General features: G+C 40.6%; 2 protein-coding genes across 33 annotated transcripts in view; one reads left to right on the top strand and one right to left on the bottom strand.

The window, feature by feature from the left end:
• Nucleotides 1-20,150, top strand: part of neb (nebulin) — a 75,159-nt gene extending 55,009 nt beyond the window's left edge. For 18 of the 32 annotated variants that reach the window (XM_028023083.1, XM_028023111.1, XM_028023113.1 and 15 more), the window contains 19 exons: nucleotides 677-781; nucleotides 2,199-2,303; nucleotides 3,397-3,507; nucleotides 4,726-4,836; nucleotides 5,441-5,554; nucleotides 6,755-6,859; nucleotides 6,932-7,036; nucleotides 7,277-7,381; nucleotides 7,804-7,896; nucleotides 9,174-9,266; nucleotides 9,569-9,661; nucleotides 11,017-11,109; nucleotides 12,229-12,321; nucleotides 12,711-12,818; nucleotides 15,836-16,022; nucleotides 16,336-16,428; nucleotides 18,061-18,201; nucleotides 18,297-18,400; nucleotides 19,311-19,484. In XM_028023083.1, the coding sequence (XP_027878884.1) occupies nucleotides 677-781; nucleotides 2,199-2,303; nucleotides 3,397-3,507; nucleotides 4,726-4,836; nucleotides 5,441-5,554; nucleotides 6,755-6,859; nucleotides 6,932-7,036; nucleotides 7,277-7,381; nucleotides 7,804-7,896; nucleotides 9,174-9,266; nucleotides 9,569-9,661; nucleotides 11,017-11,109; nucleotides 12,229-12,321; nucleotides 12,711-12,818; nucleotides 15,836-16,022; nucleotides 16,336-16,428; nucleotides 18,061-18,201; nucleotides 18,297-18,400; nucleotides 19,311-19,484 (2,133 nt within the window). Of the gene's footprint in view, nucleotides 1-676; nucleotides 782-2,198; nucleotides 2,304-3,396; nucleotides 3,508-4,725; nucleotides 4,837-5,440; nucleotides 5,555-6,754; nucleotides 6,860-6,931; nucleotides 7,037-7,276; nucleotides 7,382-7,803; nucleotides 7,897-9,173; nucleotides 9,267-9,568; nucleotides 9,662-11,016; nucleotides 11,110-12,228; nucleotides 12,322-12,710; nucleotides 12,819-15,835; nucleotides 16,023-16,335; nucleotides 16,429-18,060; nucleotides 18,202-18,296; nucleotides 18,401-19,310 lie in introns of all 32 variants that reach the window. The other 14 variants (XM_028023081.1, XM_028023088.1, XM_028023089.1 and 11 more) reach the window with 14 other exon arrangements.
• The window catches only part of tbc1d8 (TBC1 domain family member 8), a 32,818-nt gene continuing 29,263 nt past the window's right edge, over nucleotides 16,656-20,210 (bottom strand). The window contains exon 20 of the mRNA XM_028023116.1: nucleotides 16,656-16,757. Coding sequence (XP_027878917.1) covers nucleotides 16,671-16,757 — 87 coding nt within the window. The 3' untranslated portion in view covers nucleotides 16,656-16,670. The remainder of the gene's footprint in view (nucleotides 16,758-20,210) is intronic.

Here is a 20,210-nt window from a genome sequence, read left to right as displayed (position 1 = left end):
CTAACGCTCTGCCCCCTTTTTACATTTCGTCAAGTTGGAATCACAGGCTTTTACGTGATAGACCAACTAAATGTAGTGATTCATTCATAAGTTGAAGGATAGTTTTCAAATATTTTGCAAATCTAACTCTGAAAATGGTGGCATGCATGTGTATTTGGTCTCCTTTACTTTAAAAAATCCTTTTTAAAGTTCGCCACAAGCCGTGCAGGGGACATAACACAAATAAGGAAGAAGAAAAAGAAGGTGTTAAAAATACTGAGGCCACAAAAGAAATGAGACAGGAGAGAAGATTCATCTTCTGGCGGGACAAATACCCAAACATGCTCTAAGAGCCACAATAAAATGGTTTAGCTCAAAGCATGTTCATGTATTAGAGTGGTCTAGCCAAAGTTCAGACTTAAATGTAGCTAAGAATATGTGACTAAGCCTGAAACGGTATATCTGCATAATCCAGATGCATAATCTGTCCTTGTACTTCACAATTCACACTACTTTGCATTGGTCTATCGCACAAAACCCCAAACGTTTTATTGTGATAAAATGTGAAAAGTTGTAGGCGTGTAAATACTCCTGCAAGGTCCGGCCTGAGTCCTTCATTTGAAATGGAGTAGGCTCTAGCCAGACACGTCGCATTTACTGTACTGAGCTGCCTGACTCTACTGGGAATTCCCTGTAGTACCGCTACAAGAAGAAATTTGAGGAGAGTAAGGGTCACTACCACATGATTCCTGACACACCAGAGCAACTTCATCTCAAGGAGGCCTCTGAGCTTCAGAGCAACGTAAGTGGTACAAACTGTGGGCACCAACTAACACCCTGAAAGTATCTTCCAGTCTGTCTGAATTTCCACAAGACATTAGGGATGTCCTGATCAGTATTTATTAAATGTTTCTACAAATTCTGGTCATTTAAAAGTAGAGATATTCCCAGTTTGATAGTGCTGCTCCTCTGTTCTTTGATCCTGCTAACAATGTTTTTACACTGAAAAGCTAGGCTGAAGTTAGCAATGCTAACACACAATTTCAATAAGACTGAATTTTTTTTACTGTTGGTCATGTGCAGACAAAACGCACAGGAAATGTCATCTTGCTTCACAAACTTAGTACTTTTTCATTGAACATAGTAGAATTTAATGACTGGTTGTTTCAGCTGCTCTCTGCACTGCGCTCAGTTACAGCAGCCATCTGGGTCGCTTGAAACACACTGAGAGGAATCTGCAACGTCACTCTATAGAGGAAAAGTACACGGTCATTGTTCTGGAAGAACCTTGATCCTTTAGAGCACGTCAAACTCAAGGCCCGGGGGCCAAATCCGGCCCGCCGCAGCTTTTTATGTGGCCCTCTAGACTATTAATGTGACACATAAATAGAACCGTCAAGAGAACAGCCTGCTTAAATATCACTTCATCAGTCAAATCAAAGCAGTTTTTATCTATTTATTGCCTCCTGCTTCTTGCAAATTCACACAAAACCAACAAATCCCTGCACTTTTTCACACTGATTCATAATCGGGAGTTTGTTGCAGATTTTTGGATGTAAGTGTTAGTTTACTCCCACCTGCAGGGGGCGGTATTTCTTACCTCTATCAAACAGCTGCTTAAGATTTTCTTGATGTCAAGTTATAATCCTTAATGATACAGCGAGTAGTAAAAAGCACAGATATTTCTAAACTAATACCACAAACACTTTGATTTGTGTTGGAAGAAAATCACAAAAACAATCACCAAATCCTTTACGGACTGAATATTATTTAATTTGAAGAATTTATTTAGATTTTAACAGTTTTGTTAGCCGGTTCTAGCAATACATTCTGGCACAGCCGGCCCTTTAATAACATTCATGGTCTTGATTTGGCCCAAAATGAAAATGAGTTTGACACCCCGGCTTTAGAGCAATAAAGCAATGAGCAGTTTGGCTAGGGAGATTGTGCTAACATTATGCTAATGGGGCAGAACAACAACAAAAACATTAAAAAAAATAAAAAAGGTTTTACATTAGACCCCAATATAACACTTGGGATTGAATTGGGACAATCCCTACCTCATACATTGGTTTAAATGTGAAAAATATGCATGCAGATTTGAATCTTAGGATAAGAGAGTCTACAAGCTAAGTATATTTCTCATGATGTACCAGCTTTTAGATAGCAACATTTAAATCAAGCTTATTTTACACTGCGCTCTGTTTGGGCCATTTCAGGTTAAATACAAGGAGAAGTACGAGAAGGAGAAGGGCAAACCCATGCTGGACTTTGAGACTCCAACTTATGTGACCGCTAAGGAGGCCCAGCACATGCAGAGCCAGGTAAAGACTCTCCTCACCCTCCTGCTGAAAACAGCTGCAGACGCCAGCTTCGCTTCAACGACTCCTTCGAGTCTCAATAGATTCAAAATGTAGAGCGCCTTGTTGGCAGCTTCTAAGCTTTCCGGTTGGTTGCCAGCTACGAACTTACGGAAGTTGTTGGAAGTATTGAAGAATGATTTAGTCACTCTGTTTTGATTTGTAATTACCTTTTTGACACCTAATACAATCATTCTTGCATTCATTGTGCTTTCTTTTATAGCTAGCTGAGCTCAGATTATAATTCAACCGAAAAATTGAAGTTGAAATTTGATGTGCATATCAAATTGACTTCAGTTATGATGGCAGGAAGTCAACAGTAAAACGGATCTATGGCTTTCCTATGAAGCCTGACATAAAGACGCACAGCCGGCCCTAACAATACACAATTTAAGAGGCCGCTCAGGTTTTCACTCACCGGCAGGAGTTTCCTTTGAAATTGTCAGACAGTCAGGTTTACAAATGTATAGCTTGAAAAGCCAACTTGAAAAGCCATGGCTAAGATCTTTAAAAAGTTATTTTAATGCTTTAATACATGCATTGTTTATCCAAAGTGTTATCAATAGATACATTTTGTTATAAAATGGGTGAGGAGTAAAAACATTTTTAACATTTTCAGTTGTGGTGTGACGTTTAACAATATTTACCACACCAGTTTTCAATCCCAGTTACTTCTATTTCACATGTTCCTGTTTTCATTTATTTACTACTACTTATATTGATGATTGATTGATTTTTTTTTTATTGTTGTTATTTAAACTTGAATGTTATTTTGTGCAACACACAGTTCACATACAGTCAACAGGGTGTGAACAGGGAGGATTTAGCCTACGTATTAGTTGAGCTTCAGTGATTAAATATGGTATATATGAACAGTCGCTCCCAAGTCACTGTCTTTAGATTTTTGTCAAGCGTCGGACCAGAAAGGCTAAAAAATGTCCGTTTTGGCGACCGCTTCGCAAACGACGATGCTGTACCTGCACTTCTGCCCTGCTCTGCCTGCATGTGTTTGTCTGAGCTCTGTCTGTCTGTCTGTCTGTGTCTTTATGGCCAATAGAAAGACTATAAGAAGGACTATGAGGAGTTCATGAGGGGGAGGAACCTCTCAGGCTTGGAGGTCACCCCTGCCATGATTCATGTCAGACACGCCACCAAAATAGCCAGCGAGGTAACAGAAGGATGGTTTATCCTGTTAATTTGCCCCCTTCTTCCTCATCATACTAAGACTGTACCACAACCGAAGTCCCTCTCTACTTTCACACCTTTTATCCTCTGACTTTTCCTTTTCAGGGGTTTTATTTCTTTTTTTTTTAAAGATGCTTGCTCGTTTGACCCAACATCATCTTCCAACCCCGCTGCATGCTGTACAGAGAAATTAGTGCTGCATCCACTGACGTCTAAAGCTCCTCATTTCGCCATCAGTCTTTATGCAGCAGCATCCTGTATGAGTGCATGTAACAGTTTTATTGAAGAAGTGATGTTTTCTGTGAAATGCTGTTTTCGAACTATGTTACGTGTTTTATTAGGGCTGGGCGATATGGCTTCAAAATAACAGATTTGATATATACACACAATGCCAGATCTCATTTTAAGTTATGTTTTTTTCTCTCGCTTTCTTGAAAAAAATATTTTTCAATCTTTTATTTCAATTATCATTCCTGTGAGGTGGACGAGCGTTAGGGCCAGGCTATGAGATTTCTTTGTTTAATTGCAATAATGTGGTCATAATATTAACAGAATAAATACTTTGCTAGGAAAGTGTCTTAACATTATGAGGAAAAAGAAATTAATAATAAACTTGGGATATTATTTTTTGGGCTGGAGTTCTCATATCTTGTCTTGTTTTGACTTTATTGTCATACGACTTTATTCCTGTATTCCTACAACCATATTATTTTCATGTTATGGCTTTATTATTGAAATAAAAAAACATTAAGGACATCTTAGCCTGACTGCTACATTTGGTCATGGAGTTGACTCAAATTCAAAGTCCAAACAAATATAAGCTGTAAACAAGACGATGATATCACTTTGAACTATTTTTTTTTTACATTGGCAAAAGAAAAAAAAAATGAAATCCAGGTTTTTCCAGAAATTAAATCTTCAAAAATGAATTGTTTAAAATGAATTTATCGCTCAGCCCTACGTTTTATCCTGTAAAATGTGTTTCATCTGGTCTATTTCCAGGATTCTTGCCAAAGTCAACAACATCTCCACTGACAGTGTTTCTCTCTGTAATAATATTAAAGCAACTGTGGTTTTTTCTTTTAGTTGTTGTTGTTGTTGAGATTTTGGTGACTTTGAGCCTTGATTGTCTGTATGCCTCGGCCTTGCCTGCCTGTGTGGCCGTCTCTGCAGTCTCTCTTGTCTTTCTTCCATGGCGTAGAAAGAGTACAGGAAGGATCTAGAGGAGGGAGTGAAGGGTAAAGGGCTAACTGTACTGGAGGAAACTCCGGAGCTTTTGAGGGCAAAGAATGCCACTCAGATCCTGTGTGAGGTACGACTGACCGAGAGGTGATGACGGTGGCGTCACGCTCTCCTCTGACTTCCCCTAACACCCCCTCCCCCCCCCCTCCCCTCCCGCTCTCACCTAAGCTGCATCGCCTCACTTCCTGCTTTTTGACAAGACTAATGTTCCATTGCTCCTTAGTTTGAAAGAATTTTCCTCAAATCTTGTTTCCCCCTGTATTTTTGCATCTTACTTTATATCACTTTGTATAAAGAAACTTGAATGTGCTAAAAAATTTGTCACATCTGTTCTAACTTTCTTTAAGAAAATAAACATGTAAAGTGTTCTTTTTTGTGTGGTTGAACACATTTTTAGAAATTCGTTTTGGTCGTATTTGAAATGATCTCATCAAAGAACTAATTATGCTTTAACATCCTCTTGACTATCTTAACTCTTTTTTCACTTAGCAGCTTTATTGGAGCGCCACACCTTCCTCCATCCTATGTTTTCCCTAAATCCCGTAGCTAATTCCTGCTAACCTCCTCTGTTCCCCGTACCCCTAGGCGTTTTGCGGCCTTCCTCAGTATGAAAGCGTAATTAGTTTTCAATATATCTCTTTGGTGAATAAGAAAGCTGCTGTTTGTATTTACAGAGGGAGTACAAGAAGGCGCTGGAGCAGGAGATCAAGGGCAAAGGAATGTTGGCTTTGGCTACCGACACGCCGGACTTCATGCGAGCCAGGAACGCCACTGAAATCCTCAGCCAGGTCTGTTCTAAGTAACATCTGCTGAACGTGTCAGGGTGTCACATTACAGTGACACGATTCAGTATATTTGATTGAGAGTTTGTCGTAAAAAAAAAAAATTAAATAAATAACACAAACTAATGCGTAATTGTGAGATGGAAGAGAAATGACACGCTTCTTTTCCAAAAGTGAATCTGAAGGAATTTGGAGTGCATGTGTTTGCAGCCTTGCTTACTCTCATATTTGCACATTAAAACAAGCGAAACCAATCAGCTGTGTTTATTAACCAGGTGATTATAAACAAAGATTATAATTTATTAATTAAATATGCAAACATTACTTAGAATTAGAATTCACAATTAATTATAAACATGAACTATAAACTAAGATTGATAATTTATTTACAAATACATTTTAATTTTTTTGAAAAAAAATATTTTAATTGCTCAAGTCAACACATTGTACACATTATTTCACATAGACGGATGTCTTCAAGTCTTTATTACTGTTCATTCTGATGATTTTCTGCTTGCTCACTTCACCCCTATCTTAACACACGGTAGTGGCAGCATAAGGCTGTGGGTTCACCGCTCTTTAGCAAAGTCAGTGAGGATGGTGAGAGTTGTTGAGAAGACAGACTGAGCTAAAAGCAGGGCAACTGGCAGTCCTTACATTGTTAGACGACGTCCAACATTAGACATTAAATGTAAAATTATGACGATTAATTGTCTCTTAACTGTTGAACAATTAAAAGACTTGAGACTGAGGCAGATGTTCACCTTCCAGTATGTCTACACAGTAGGATCTCAAGCGGAGCTCTTTTAGTTGAAGAAGATTCAAGTTGCTACAATGACCTGAACAAAGTCCACACTTGAATCCAGTTGAGGATCTGGGGCAAAACGTGAGTCGTTCTCCGTCCCAGCTGATTGAGCTCGAGCTATTTTGCAAAGAAGAACGGGTAAAAAAATACAAATTCCTCCTTTACTCCCTTCAAATTATTGTTCAAAACCCTTTTCATTTTCCTTCCACTTCACAGTTATGCCCTTCTGATACAACGTTTGTTAGTCTGATTAAAAGAAAATACATTACAGGTTAGAGCGTTACTGTGACAAAACCTGTAATAGTTCAACAGACACCAATACTTTTGTAAAACACTTGATCCAAGACGTGCACGCCGAAATCTGGCGTTCTCAGTCCTCTTTAAAAGCTTCTGTTCTGCAGACCAAGTACAAGCAGATCGCCGAGATGGACCGAGCCAGCTACACCACCGTCATCGACACGCCGGACATCATCCACGCTCAGCAGATGAGGAACATCGTCAGCCAGGTACGCTGCCGCCGAAACTGACCTGCGTCGCCCTCCGGCGTGCCTTTCAATCTGCTCATGTTGTCGAAACAGAAAAAATACAAAGAGGAAGCTGAGAAGACGATGTCTCACTACGTGCCGGTCCTGGACACTCCAGAGATGCAGAGAGTCCGTGAGAACCAGAGGAACTTCAGCACTGTAAGTTGGAAAGGACGCCCTCCGTCCGCTCATCACGACAAAGTCACTTTTATACCCAGTGATACCGCCTTGGGTTTGTAAAGAGATGTGAAGATATTTTAGACCCTTTTATGCTTTTGTTTCTCCAAGTCCTCTTGCGTGTTTTTCACTTTGTTAATCGGTCTGATAGAAACAGTGTTATTTTCTACTTTTTGCTACTGTGAAACATTTTAACCACACCGTTTTCCCTTCTTCTTATAGCTTCAATACCAGATTGACCTAAAAAACACAAAGGGCAAAGTGTCTACTGTTAAGGACACTCCAGAAATGCTCCGTGTTAAAGAAAATACAAAGAATTTCAGCTTGGTATTTATTCTGTGATAGTTTTTTGGGGGGTTTTCTTACCGTTTTTGATAACCTACTTTTACATCTTTAATCTTTTTTGGGTTTGTCTTTCCTCATTTTAACAAACTCTGACATGACCTCCCATCTCTTTGGAACAAGTAATTAAGCAATTCTTTGTTAAGATACAGCAACTAAAACACTCCTGTAGACTAACGTTTAAAGCTGCTAGTGCAGAGCTTGTGTGTTTCCATTTGGGATCTTTGCGTTTTATTGTGTGCTTTGAATTTGCTTTTCTGTTTTGTTTTGGGGGTTTTTTGTATGTTGGCGTGTGCTGTCAATGTTTTGTTTTTTTTTCTTTTTGCTTAAATCAGAGATAATTTAGAGTCAGATGGAAGATCAGGCTAACTTCTGGTTCATGCTTCTCGTCCCACATCCACACAAAGATTCACTACAAAGAAGACGTGGGCGGAGGGACGGCTCTGCCTGAAACCCCTGAGATGGAGCGAGTAAAACGTAACCAGCGCAACATTAGCACGGTACTCCAACGAGTGACCCCGCCCCCCCTCTGTCCCCTCCCCGGCCTCGGTTCTCCATCCTTGCTCCCTCATTGTCGAGCAGCTGGGAATAAAACTTGAACTGACTTCATATTTAATATCTTCCCATGAACATTTCCAGTACAGCTTTTCATTTGAAGCTAATTTCCACCGGTTCTCTTTGTAGATTTGTTTGTTTTGTCCTAATCTGAGGATGAAGCTAATGAGATAATCTGATAAAAAGTCTAGCATAGCGGTTTTCTTCCACTACATGGCCATAAGTTTGACTAGACTGATAGCCACACTTTTTTCTTCTAGTTGTACCAACCTATAATTTTTACTGGCATGGTTTTGGCCATTCTGTGGAAGGTTTCTGGGGTAATCGCTGAGGAACTTGGCAAATTGCTTTGAATTATGTCGGGTTCCTTATTTATTTTAACAAGGATGTACAGCGCCTGCCACATTTACTGGTAACCCTGGTAAAAAAAGAAAAGAAAAAGGATTTAAGTGTTTATTTTATTGCTGCAGTGCTTTAATCTCTCAACAATTTTTTCTTAAATCTAACTTTCATTTACAGTCTATACTGTGTGATAAATATATTCAGAAAAGGTTTGTTTTTACCTAAAATGTTAAATGTACCCTAGAGATATTGGGGTACATTTAATAATATCTTTAACATAAATGTAACTGAAGCATGTTTTTATTATATAGTTTTTAATTTAAGTTGATCAAGGTGGGGTATAAATCCATTAACATAGAGCTCTGGAACAAATTAAAGAGAGCACTTAAAATGATCAGTTTCTCTGATTTTACTCTTTATAGGTGTATGTTTGAGTAAAATTAATTTTGTTCTTTTATTCTGTGAACTACTGACAACATGTCTCCAAAATTCCAAGCAAAAATGTTTTATTTATTTGCAGAAAATGAGAAACTGTGAAAATAATGATAAAGATGCAGAGCTTTTACACCTCAAATAATGCAAAAAAATACAAGTTCATTTAGAAACAACACATTTTTACCAGAAGTGCCGATAAATGTGGCTGTCACTTAGACTTTGTGGCAGGGACTCGACTATAACATAATTTGTACCCATGAATTAACATTTTCATCACCTGCAGGAACTTTGGTGGCGTTCCTACTAAATACATTAACGTCAGGTGGAAAGTCAGCGACTTAACCGTTTTTCGTTATCCACAGTTATTGTGTTTGAACAAGAATGAGTGTGGACGGATGTAAGATGCTATCTCACGATGTACCTTTGTGACGTTTGCAATGGGCAGATACAGTACAAGGAGTCTGTGGGTCAAGGCACAACCATACCAGACCTGCCCGAGGTGAAGCGGGCTCGAGAAACCCAGAAGAATATCAGTCTGGTAGAGGAAAACCACTGCAGTGACCCTCCTCCTGATTGTCATCCCTCACAAAAAAAAAATCATTTTTACTTTCTAGAGTTGATTTTTCCTCCTCCATCCTAACTATTTTTCATACATCATTCCTTCTTTTCCTACCAGAAATGATTTCAAACAATGTAAAAAAAACAAAACATTTTTCCTCCTCCCCGTTATTTTTTCGTCTGGTTTTTGATGTTCTTCCTCTCCTCCCGATCTGAACACTAACCTCCCGCCGGGTTGCGTCGCCGCCGTGTGTGACTGTTCCTGTGCTGTGTCGTTCAAAGCATCGTTACAAAGAAGGAGTGGGACAGGGCACGTCTGTTCCGGAGACGCCGGAGATGGAGAGAGTGAAACGCAATCAGCAGAACATTAGCACGGTACCTTACAGAACCCGACCCGCTAGCTTCCCTTCATCCGTCTGCCCGCCTGCCTCACTCTTCATCCCCTCGTCCCCCCGAACACCTTACCAGCAACAACTCTCCTCCTGAATCTCCTCTGGTCATCTAGACATCGAGAACCGACTCATCAAACCCTATGACACCCGCAAGTTTACATAAACTAATCATGGATGTCCTGTGACTGCTGCAGTTTAAATCCTGCATTTGAGTCTTTTGAACAGATTCAGATGATTGTCCAACCTACATCCAAAGTGATTGTTGTTTAAAAACCGATAAATTCCTCAGTTTAACCTTAAGTCAACAGCTAGACGCTTCAAACTTGGACACAAGAGTTTCCATGACAACAATGACCCCAAAACTCACATTGAAACATCTTTGAAATGGATAAATGAGGCTAAAATTCCCTTACACTTAAAACAAGGTCTGTGCTAGGATGCAGCTAGACAGTTTAACATGAAATCTGATATTTCTAATTCGCTTAGTGGACAAATATCCAATTATTTCAGAAACTTGCTTAAAAATATTTAGCCAGATATCAGAAGTGGATAAAGTACCCAAAAATTGTATTCAAGTAAAAGTCAAAAGTAGCCGTCCAAGAAGTTACTCTAGTAAGAGTCTGGTCAAATTTAATACTTGAAAATGATGCCATCAGACAGATTAAAATGTATAAAAGTTAACATCTGGTATTTTAGAAACCAAAATGAAAAAGAAAAAATGTGTACAAATTTATTACCAAAGTAAAAGTAACAAGTACAAAGGATTACAGCTACTTCTGAAAGTACATTTTTCCCAAAACGTTACTGAAATAAATAAAACTGAGTAATTCTTAACTAGTTACTAACCAGATCTGTATACTTTTGAGCCTGTGTCATTTTAGCCAGTGATTAAGAGAAAAATCTACAATAAACTCCAACTTTATCCTCTAGTTCTTGTTTTGAAAAATCGCCAAAGTTGTACACAGTTGTACCATTTAATTCCCCAGGTTTTATTTTTTTAATTAATTGATGCTTTTAATGAAAAGGTATGGATTGGTATGGCTTTCGTGTCAACGAATAGTGTATGGACACTTCTGACTGTGACTGTAACACGGAAACACCTGGAATGCGCTAAACCATTCCTCTAACACGAAATGCTTCCTTCGTTTCTCAGGAACAGATATTTGCAACATTCTTCTTATCATTACTATTCTTTTTTTATTTTTGCTGTGTCTGTTTGTCCGTCTCTGCTTCATTGTCCGTTGTTGATCTTCTGTGGGTGTGTTGTTATTTTTTTGTCGGTTTTTTTTGTGTTTTTCTTCTGTCCCTGCATACAATCCTTCAATATTTGTCTGCCAGATAAAATACAAGGACTCTGTGGGTCGAGGCACGGCCATACCGGACCTGCCCGAGGTGAAGCGGGTCAGAGAAACCCAGAGGCACATCAGCTCGGTAGTGGACCGAAGCCGACCCCCCGTGTGCTCCTAACCTTTTGAGCGTAGACAGTAGTTTCCATCATGACTCCTTTCCCCTCCACCTCATTGCATCCATCTTTATTTAAGGCTCAGTCTGCAGATTCTTGAGCTCCTAAATTACCTCATTTTGCTGTGATTTCCATCTTTCTCTCTCCTGTTCCTTTGTATCACGTGTGTTAAACTCGAGGCCTGTGGGCCATAACTTTTTATATGGCCCTATGGATTCTAGACTAAATAACAAGTGTGCTTAAATATTATGTTGTCAATCAAATCAGTGCAGTTTTTATCCGTTTACTGCCAAATTATATAAATCAATCCCTCCAGTTGTTTGAGAATTCTCGTGGAAATTCACGCAAAATCAACAAATCCCAGCACTTTTTTAAAATTAAAATTGGAAGTTTATCAGAGATTTTTCTCAAACATTGACAAAAACCTTCTTACTTGTACTAAGCAGCTGCCTCAGCCTTAATTGATATCAGATTATAGTCTATGATCTATATTTTAGTCACATTATAGTCCATACAGTAATAAAAAGTCACATTTACTGTCAAATATTTACTGGCACAAATATTTCCATACTAGTGCCACAAACACTGTTTTATTTTTTTTAAATCACAAAAAGAATTGTGAAATCCTGGAGGGACTGAAAAGATGTTCAATAACATTACTTAATTTTAAGAATTCATTGATATTTGAACAGTTTGTGATCAGGTTTTATCAATACAGTCTGTCACAACCGGCCCTTTAAGAGCACTCATGATCTTGATTTGGCCCAAAACCAAACTGAGTTTGACACCGCTGTTTTTTATCCTTTAATCTTCTACATCCTTCCTGCCTCTTTGGCCTTTTTTAATACAATATTTTCTAACCTGCAGCTAAGCTTTTTACTCCATGAACTACTTTTAACATTCCAGCAAAATGGGAATCTAAAATCTTATTGATTGTCTGTTTTTTTTATTATTATTATTATTATTCCCACAGCAGACATCCTCCTCAGAAGCATTCTTGTTTTCTCTCTCGTAACGAGTTCGAAGAGACCAAATCTGTGAGCTCCGGTGGATGTTAAGAGTTTTCTGATGTGCTTCTTGTCCTGTAGGTGTTGTATAAGGACAGTTCTGCCAAGGGAACGCCTGTGGTCTTTACTCCTGAGATGGAGCGGGTCAAAAGGAACCAGGAAAACATTAGCTCGGTACCTTCCAGAACCCCTCTCTGAGAAAACCCTTTAACCTTTTCCTAACCGAGCCGACTTCCCCTTTTTGCTTTAGTTAATCTCATTAATTATCCCGACTGCACTTTTCTCCGAATACGTTTAATCCATAACCTCTTTTGTCCTCCAGACTGCTCTGTTTCATCTTTTTTTATGTCCCTGCTCCGAAGATTGAAGCATAACTCTGTTTTTTTTTTCTAACTCTTCATCTCCTAATAATAATAATAAAAAAGAAAAGAGAAATTTCCCTCGCTAATTCATTTGTCTGATTTCTTGAAGTCAGTAATCCTCTGACTTTTGTGTGTTTGCTCGCGATGCGTTCACGGAGTCAGGATTCCTGACCTTCGCCCGCTGTGCTCGTCCTCCTCCAGGTGCTGTACTCGGACAGCTTCCGCCGGCAGGTGCAGGGCAAGGCCGCCTTCGTTCTGGACACGCCCGAGATGAGGCGCGTCAGGGAGACGCAGCGCATCATCTCCGGAGTAAGATCTTTGTATTTGTTCTCCGTATTTTTTATTTAGTAGATTTAGAGTAGAATTAGCTGTTCGGTGATGGAGCCGACTGACTGATTAGTCCCAGATATTTACTTCATTCTCATGAATAAATGCACACAGAATAGATTAGTGCTAACAGGAAACCAGACCCTGAACAGAAAGTAAGAGCTGAACGTTATATTTGATCTGAACGTTAATATTTTTTTGGTGTTTTCAGAATATAATTTAATTTTTTTTTTAACTGATTAGATTTAAGAGTAAGTTAATCTGAATATTTCTTTATCTTCTTACACAAGCTCCAGCAGACTGGATGGGATATCAGTGTTCTAGTTCTGCTACAGATTTCCAGTTTGGTCTTTGACTGGGCCGTTTTCACCAAATAAATTGAAAGTTATGTATGTAACTACGGTTCTATGAATCCCTACTGATCGCTAGAGGGCGATGCTGAAAGCACTGAATGTTCCCTTCGCGCATGCGCCGTTTGAGCAATAATACCAACAGAGTCACACCTGTGACATATCGGATGATCAATCAGAGGCTATATAGCATGACTTGGTGGCTGATGTGGTAGACAACAGAGGTGTTGTCTGACCAAATCAGGACAAATCTCCCCTCCAGGTGGGGCAAAAACTGCCTGAGAGCCAAATGTACAGTATGCAACTCCAGCACATTTATATGCTTGGAGCGATCCAGTGGACACCAGCGGCCCTGAACCACCCTGTGTGGCCATGCAGCACCCCATCCCATGGAGCTGGCATCTGTCGTGACCACTTCTCTGCGACACACTACCACCCCCATGGACTCAGGGCATGAAGACAGACGAAGAGTGTGAGTCAGTCTCCGAAGCGCGAGACGTCTGTGCCTCCTCCTCCTCATACCCAAAGTGAGAGGCAGAGGCAGCCAAAGACGGCACATCGTCCTCCACAGCTAACTCTGGCATAGGTGGGGAAGAGAATACAGTCATGGGAGCATCCACCTGAGGTGCCTGAAGAAGGGATTTCATCTCCACCAACTCAGCAGACAATCGCTCAACCCTTGTGGAAAGACCCTGATCAGACTTAGCTCGCCTCTTCTTAGGAGGAGCCACAATGGTTGTGGCCTCAGTCCTGCGTTTAGAGCGCCTAGGAGTGGCCACCTGCCCAGAAGGTGGAAGGTCATTTCCACACTCGGGGTGTAACTGGGCCAGTCGAGCCACTTTCACTGCATGGGGCATGTAGCTGCAGTTCATGCAAGGATTGTCTGACAGGGCCTCAACCAGGTGATCATACCCGAGGCAGGCAGGGCACAGGTCGTGACCATCATCTGCCTGAAGCACAGCCCTGCAATCCGCACTACAGTGGGAGCTATTCATGTCCAAAACTGAAACGAGCCCCACCACAGGCAGACAGAGCAGACTACGATTGGGAGAGGGGGCGGAGAACGCTACCGTCACCAATCAATAAAATAGCAACAAAGGGGCTGACACCCTCAGCTATGCCCAGAATAAAGGACGAAAAAACAAAACTGGGAGAGGGGGCGAAAACCCTGCCATCACCAATTAAAGAAACATGGAGGGGCAACACGTATCCCAACCCAGAACTCCGAGCAGGAGGCTTGCTAAAATTGGGAGAGGGGGCGAAAACCCTGCCATCACCAATTAAAGCAGCAAACAAGAGTCAGGTGAGCCCAACATAAAACTACGATCACAAGATCGGCTGAAATTGGGAGAGGGGGAGAGACGCTGCCGTCACCAATTAAACCGAAACGTCTGACTCAGAAAGGCTAACGCCGTTAGTTAAGCTTCAACATGTGTACAAACACAGTGGTTATATGTAACGAAGATCCGTCGCGGCGCTAGGAGGGCGATACACCGCTACCGCTACATGCGCGAAGGGAACAGTCAGTGCTTTCAGCTCCGTCTTCTGGCGGTCAGTAGGGATGAAATAGAACCAGTTTAAACTATTCCAGTACAGCTCATGCTGGGGCTTTACAGCATGATGCTGCCGCCACCATCTCTGACCTTGTGGGTGTGGTGTGTTCAAGGTAATGCGCAGTTTTAGTTTTCCCACCACGCAAAGCGTTTAACACTGGTCTCATCTGGAGTGACCTTTCAGATTTTTATTTGTAAATAAAGTAAATCCTTTTCTACGGTGGCCGACAGGTGCAAATGCGCAGCAAAAGAGAAAACATGCAAACAAACAAAAAACACGCGCACAAATTAAATGCGGCAAGCAAAAAGCGAATAAAATGCAGCAAACAAAAAGAGAGACGCAAACAAAAAAGAAGACACCCCCGAATGAAATGCAGCAAACAAAAAGTGTTGAAAACGGAAGTGCTCCAGACCACTAGGGGGAGTCAAAGAGTCGAGACCGAGCCCAGAACGGTATGACTGACACAAAGTCTATCACGCTACCCATAAATTATTCTGTTATTCTATAATATTATAAAAGACGGCGTATCTGAAAAGAAATATAGTAATACGTACCATTACTTTCTTTCAAATTTCTTTCTCTGAATCTTGCATCTGGTCCCATAGAAATGAATACTATTTTCTTTGACTCCCCCTAGTGGTCTGGAGCACTTCCGTTTTCAACACTTTTTGTTTGCTGCATTTCATTCGGGGGTGTCTTCTTTTTTGTTTGCGTCTCTCTTTTTGTTTGCTGCATTTTATTCGGGGGTGTCTTCTTTTTTGTTTGCGTCTCTCTTTTTATTTGCTGCATTTCATTCGGGGGTGTCTTCTTTTTTGTTTGCGTCTCTCTTTTTGTTTGCTGCATTTTATTCGCTTTTTGCTTGCCGCATTTAATTTATGCGCGTGTTTTTTGTTTGTTTGCATGTTTTCTCTTTTGCTGCGCATTTGCACCTGTCGGCCACCGTACTTTTCCTTCCACTTTATGATTATTAACGACTTTGTGTTGGTCTACTACCAAAAAAAAATAATAAAATCATAGAATAAATTTAGGTTTGAAGCTTTAGGACCATAAAACAAAACGCTTCAGTCGCAAATAACTTTGATTTGACTCCTGCAGGTAAAATACCACGAGGACTTTGAGAAGAGCAAAGGCAGCTTCACCCCCACGACCTCTGACCCCGTGACGGAGCGCGTCAAGAAGAACATGCAGGACTTCAGCGACATCAGTTACCGTGGCATCCAGCGGCGCGTGGTGGAGATGGAGAGGAGACGCGCCATGGAGCACGACCAGGAGACAATCACCGGTACGGGCAGCTCAACACCAGGATGGAGATGATTTAGACGTCAGCAGTAAATATTTAAAGCTAATAAGCTAACGTAAACTTTTGGATTGTCTCTAGGTCCCTAGGTTTACTGAGCAGTTTCTATTTGCTTTGTGAAAATGGATTAACTTCTATTCTTGGTGTCAAATAAGCAGTTTTTTTTTTTTTTTTTTTTTTTTTTTTTTACCCTCTTTGTGACAAACTAGTGAGCAGAAATAGAACCACTTCCTGTCAGTTCTGTGTTGGCTCTAATAGTTGTATGTGTGTGTGTGTGTGGGTGTGTGTGTGTGTGTAGATCTGCGGGTGTGGCGCACCAACCCCGGCTCCGTGTTCGACTACGACCCAGCAGAGGACAACATCCAGTCCAGGAGTCTGCACATGATGTCAGGTGAGGTTCGCATCCAGAGAGGAAAACTTTTTAAACTGGTTCATCGATAAAAGACGAAGGTTTAATTTAGTAAACAAGAAAAAAAAAACAGGAATAAAACAATACAAAGTATGAAATTGATTTGTATCAGTGATTTTCCAGATATGCAAAAAGAAGAGTGTGAATTTTTTTTATTTTTTTCCATGTTGCCTTTCCTTACCCCTTTTGTTTTTATTTCTTCCTTTCTTTTTTTCTTGTATACTTCATTGTTTCTCTCTTCCTGCTCTCAAACCTTCCTTCATTTCTAGTTTTTTTTTTTGCTTTGTGCCCTCGTTTACTTTCGCTTCTTCCTTGTGTCTTACCTTTTCTATTTCTGTTTTTTCTTCCTCTCCATTTTTTCCTCCCTCCTTACCAATTTCCTTCACTGTGTCCTTCCTTTCTTGATGTCTGCTTGGTGTTTGTCCTTTTTATTTTTCTCCTCTTGTCCTTCATATCTTCTATTCTGTGCCCTTTAATTTTCCTTCTATTTTATGTCTTTCCTTTGATCACTTTTTATTTTTCATTCTTTCCTCTTTTGTCTTTGCTTTTTTTCTCTCCTTCTTTGCAACCTTCCTTTCCTTTTTTTATTGATTTGCTCTTTTGTTTGTTTTCTATTTTTTCAATGTTCCATAAAAGCATCCCCACTTTTAGGAACATCAAATATATAGTCAACTTTTTTATTTTATATTTCTTAATGAAATACAAAAAAAAAAATCATCTCTAAATAGCTAAGTCTAGAAAAGTGGAAAAGTAAAACTAATAAAAATAGGAACCCTAAAAAATATCTACCGTATGTTCCGGACTATAGAGCGCACCTCACTGTAAGCCGCATCTACAAAGGTTGTTTTTTTTGTTTGTTTTTTAAAAAACTGTAAACGTTCATATATAAGCCACACTGGGCTATAAGCCGCTGATATCTCCGCTGCTCTCGGTTTATCACAAAGACGCAGTAGAGGGCTGCAGATAAATCTGCTTTATTAAGCAGATTTAAATCCAGCAGATTTATTAAGGACGCAGCAGAGAGCTTCGTTTTTAATAAATCTGCTATTCAGGACCCAACCCTGCGTCTCCAACACCGAACCATGGTTTCGTTCACGCCGAGTTTACGTGCAGCGGCTCTATTTCCCTCCTGTCCTGCCAGATCGACAGCCTTCAATTTAAAAGCTGCATCATATGAACTTCTTCGTGTTGTTTCCATGATAAGGAATTATTAGTTTGAAAACATTTCTATATCATGCCTGCTGCTAGTATTTGCTTGTTCTAAATGGAAATCAACGCTTTATTCTTTGATTTCCAATTTTGATTTCCAATGATTCACTTCCTGCTAAAGAGCCCCCTGGTGGTTGAAGAAAAATCCACAGAAAAGCCGCACTGGGCTAAAAGCCGCCTGGTTCAAAGCGTGGGAAAAACTTAGCAGCTTATTGTCCGAAAAATACGGTAATTTAAAGTGTCTCTTACTAAATTTTCCTGAAGTCAGTCTTTCCTTGTAAAGCAAACATAAATACAAACTAATGTAAAAGTTCAGTAGTGAATAGTTTGCTGTTGGTCTAAACGTGTGTTTCAAACGTCCTGTTTGTTTCTCCCACTCTGACCTGGTTCGCTCCGACCCGACAGTGCAAGCGCAGCGCCGCAGCAAGGAGCACTCCCGCTCCACCAGCGCCCTGAGCGGCATGGCCGACGAGAAGTCCGAGGTGTCGCAGGACGTCGACCACCATCTGTCTCTCTACAGCAACGGCTTCATGGCCAGCTCCACAGGTCACAATCAAATGAGACACTTTAGCCCTTTTCGGTTCTGAGCTTTATTTGTGCCGCGAATGTCCCTTACCTGGCCGTTTGTCGGATGTCTGCAGGCTACCAGCAGACCAGGACTGTGGAGGTGCAGCAGAGGTCATCGTCCGTGGCCACCCAGCAGACCACCGTCTCCTCCGTCCCCTCACACCCGTCCACCACTGGGGTCAGTAGGACACAGTCACCTCACGCTTCACCGTCCGCTGGAAACACCAGAGACACTTCAGGAGGAATAAGTTCAGCTCACATGTTTACATGAACACATGGGCATTAATGCTGTGTTCATTTAAGGATTTGTTTGACTTTTTCATGGTGGAATGATATTAAAATACACATTTGCAGTGATTTTTAAAGAATAAGAATTAAATACATGTTTAAATTATTCTAGGTATCGATCAATCCATCGTTTATTCTGACGATTAATCAGATCAAAATTTACTTCTAACATCAACATGTATCCTTGAGTTAGCATCAGTACAGTGGAAGGCTGATCTGTTGACTATATTTTGGATTAACTGACTAAGAAGAGCAAACTTCTTTGTTGACAGTAATTTGAACTGGGTGAATTTAGTCCAGTTGAGTTTTGGGTTGAACATATTTTACAGACAACCTTTTTTTTTATTGTAATTGCTAAATGTATATATTTTTCAACAGTTTTTGCTTAATTTGTCCAATAAAAGACAAATTTTTGAATCTGCAAACGATTAATCGATTACTAAATTAGTTGACAGTTATTTCAAAAATCATCAACCAGTGCTGAAATCAATCATTTTGGTACTAGTTTAAATTTAGTTCCCTAATTCCTACTGCCAATCGTTGACGATGAATATAATATAATATAATATAATATAATCAGTCCACCCTGAAAAAAGTTTGAATCTATTCCTAAAAGTCAAATATGAAGACATTCAGGCCTTTGATGCCTACATGTGAGCTTTTAAATCAAACTATATACAGGATTTCTGTTGTAGGCCCTCGAAGACAGTCATCTAAAAAAAATCTTCCTCGGTTCTGAACGTAAAAAACTCCCGACATCAGACTCTTCTCAAACCCCTCCGTCTCTTTGCTTCCTTCAGAAAACCGTGCGCGCCATGTACGACTACATGGCGGCCGACAGCGACGAGGTGTCGTTCAAAGACAGCGACGTCATCGTCAACGTGCAGTCCATCGACGAGGGCTGGATGTACGGCACCGTGCAGCGCACCGGCAAGACCGGCATGCTGCCCGCCAACTACGTGGAAGCCATCTAAGAGACAAAGCCCGCCCATCGTCCCTCCAGAGTGGGCGAGACCCATCCACAGGGCAAGCTGACCGGTCTTCCCGCCTTCCCAGCCGTGGCTTAGTGCAATCTGTAGCTTTTCGCCGTCTTGTTGCTCTTCAACAGTATTTGAATTGTGCTGTGCTTCTCGTTAGGTCTGTTGCCGCTCACGCGCCGTTGCCGTGCTTCCTGTGGATGTGACATAAGCTTCATGACGTGACGTTTAACACTGGTTTCACACAACACGCCTATTATAGATGACAGACTGTTTCAGATCGTTCCAAGACCCCGCTGCGGGGAAACACGACTCGCTAGCAGACAACCTGACCCCCACTGTTTTGTACATTTCAACGATTTGATACCGTAATTTAATGTACCGTTTTTGTCCAGGCCGCCGTTTCCTTCTGAGAACTCTGGACTAAACCCAGTAATGACTAAGATCTGAATGAGTTTAATGAATAGGAGTTAGTTGTGCCACTCACATCCTCCATGATCAAACCTCTCCTAAAGAGTTGTATGAATTAAGCCTCCTTTTAAAATGAAGGCTGGCTGATAGCATTTTATGTGTGTTTTGTTTCTTCCGATTATTTGGGTCCTGACTGAAGGCCGTCCTCTATGTTTAATCAGTAGTTAATAAAGCACACAACCTCCTGCAACATTCTGCCTCCTTTTCTTTTGTATCCATCACTTTTGTTTATTTACATCCAAATATTTGGTG

The sequence above is a fragment of the Xiphophorus couchianus genome, chromosome 7 (assembly GCF_001444195.1).
Source record: "Xiphophorus couchianus chromosome 7, X_couchianus-1.0, whole genome shotgun sequence".
Classification (NCBI taxonomy): domain Eukaryota; kingdom Metazoa; phylum Chordata; class Actinopteri; order Cyprinodontiformes; family Poeciliidae; genus Xiphophorus; species Xiphophorus couchianus.
Note: the sequence above shows the minus strand (reverse complement) of the source record. Positions and strands in the feature narration are given on the sequence as shown.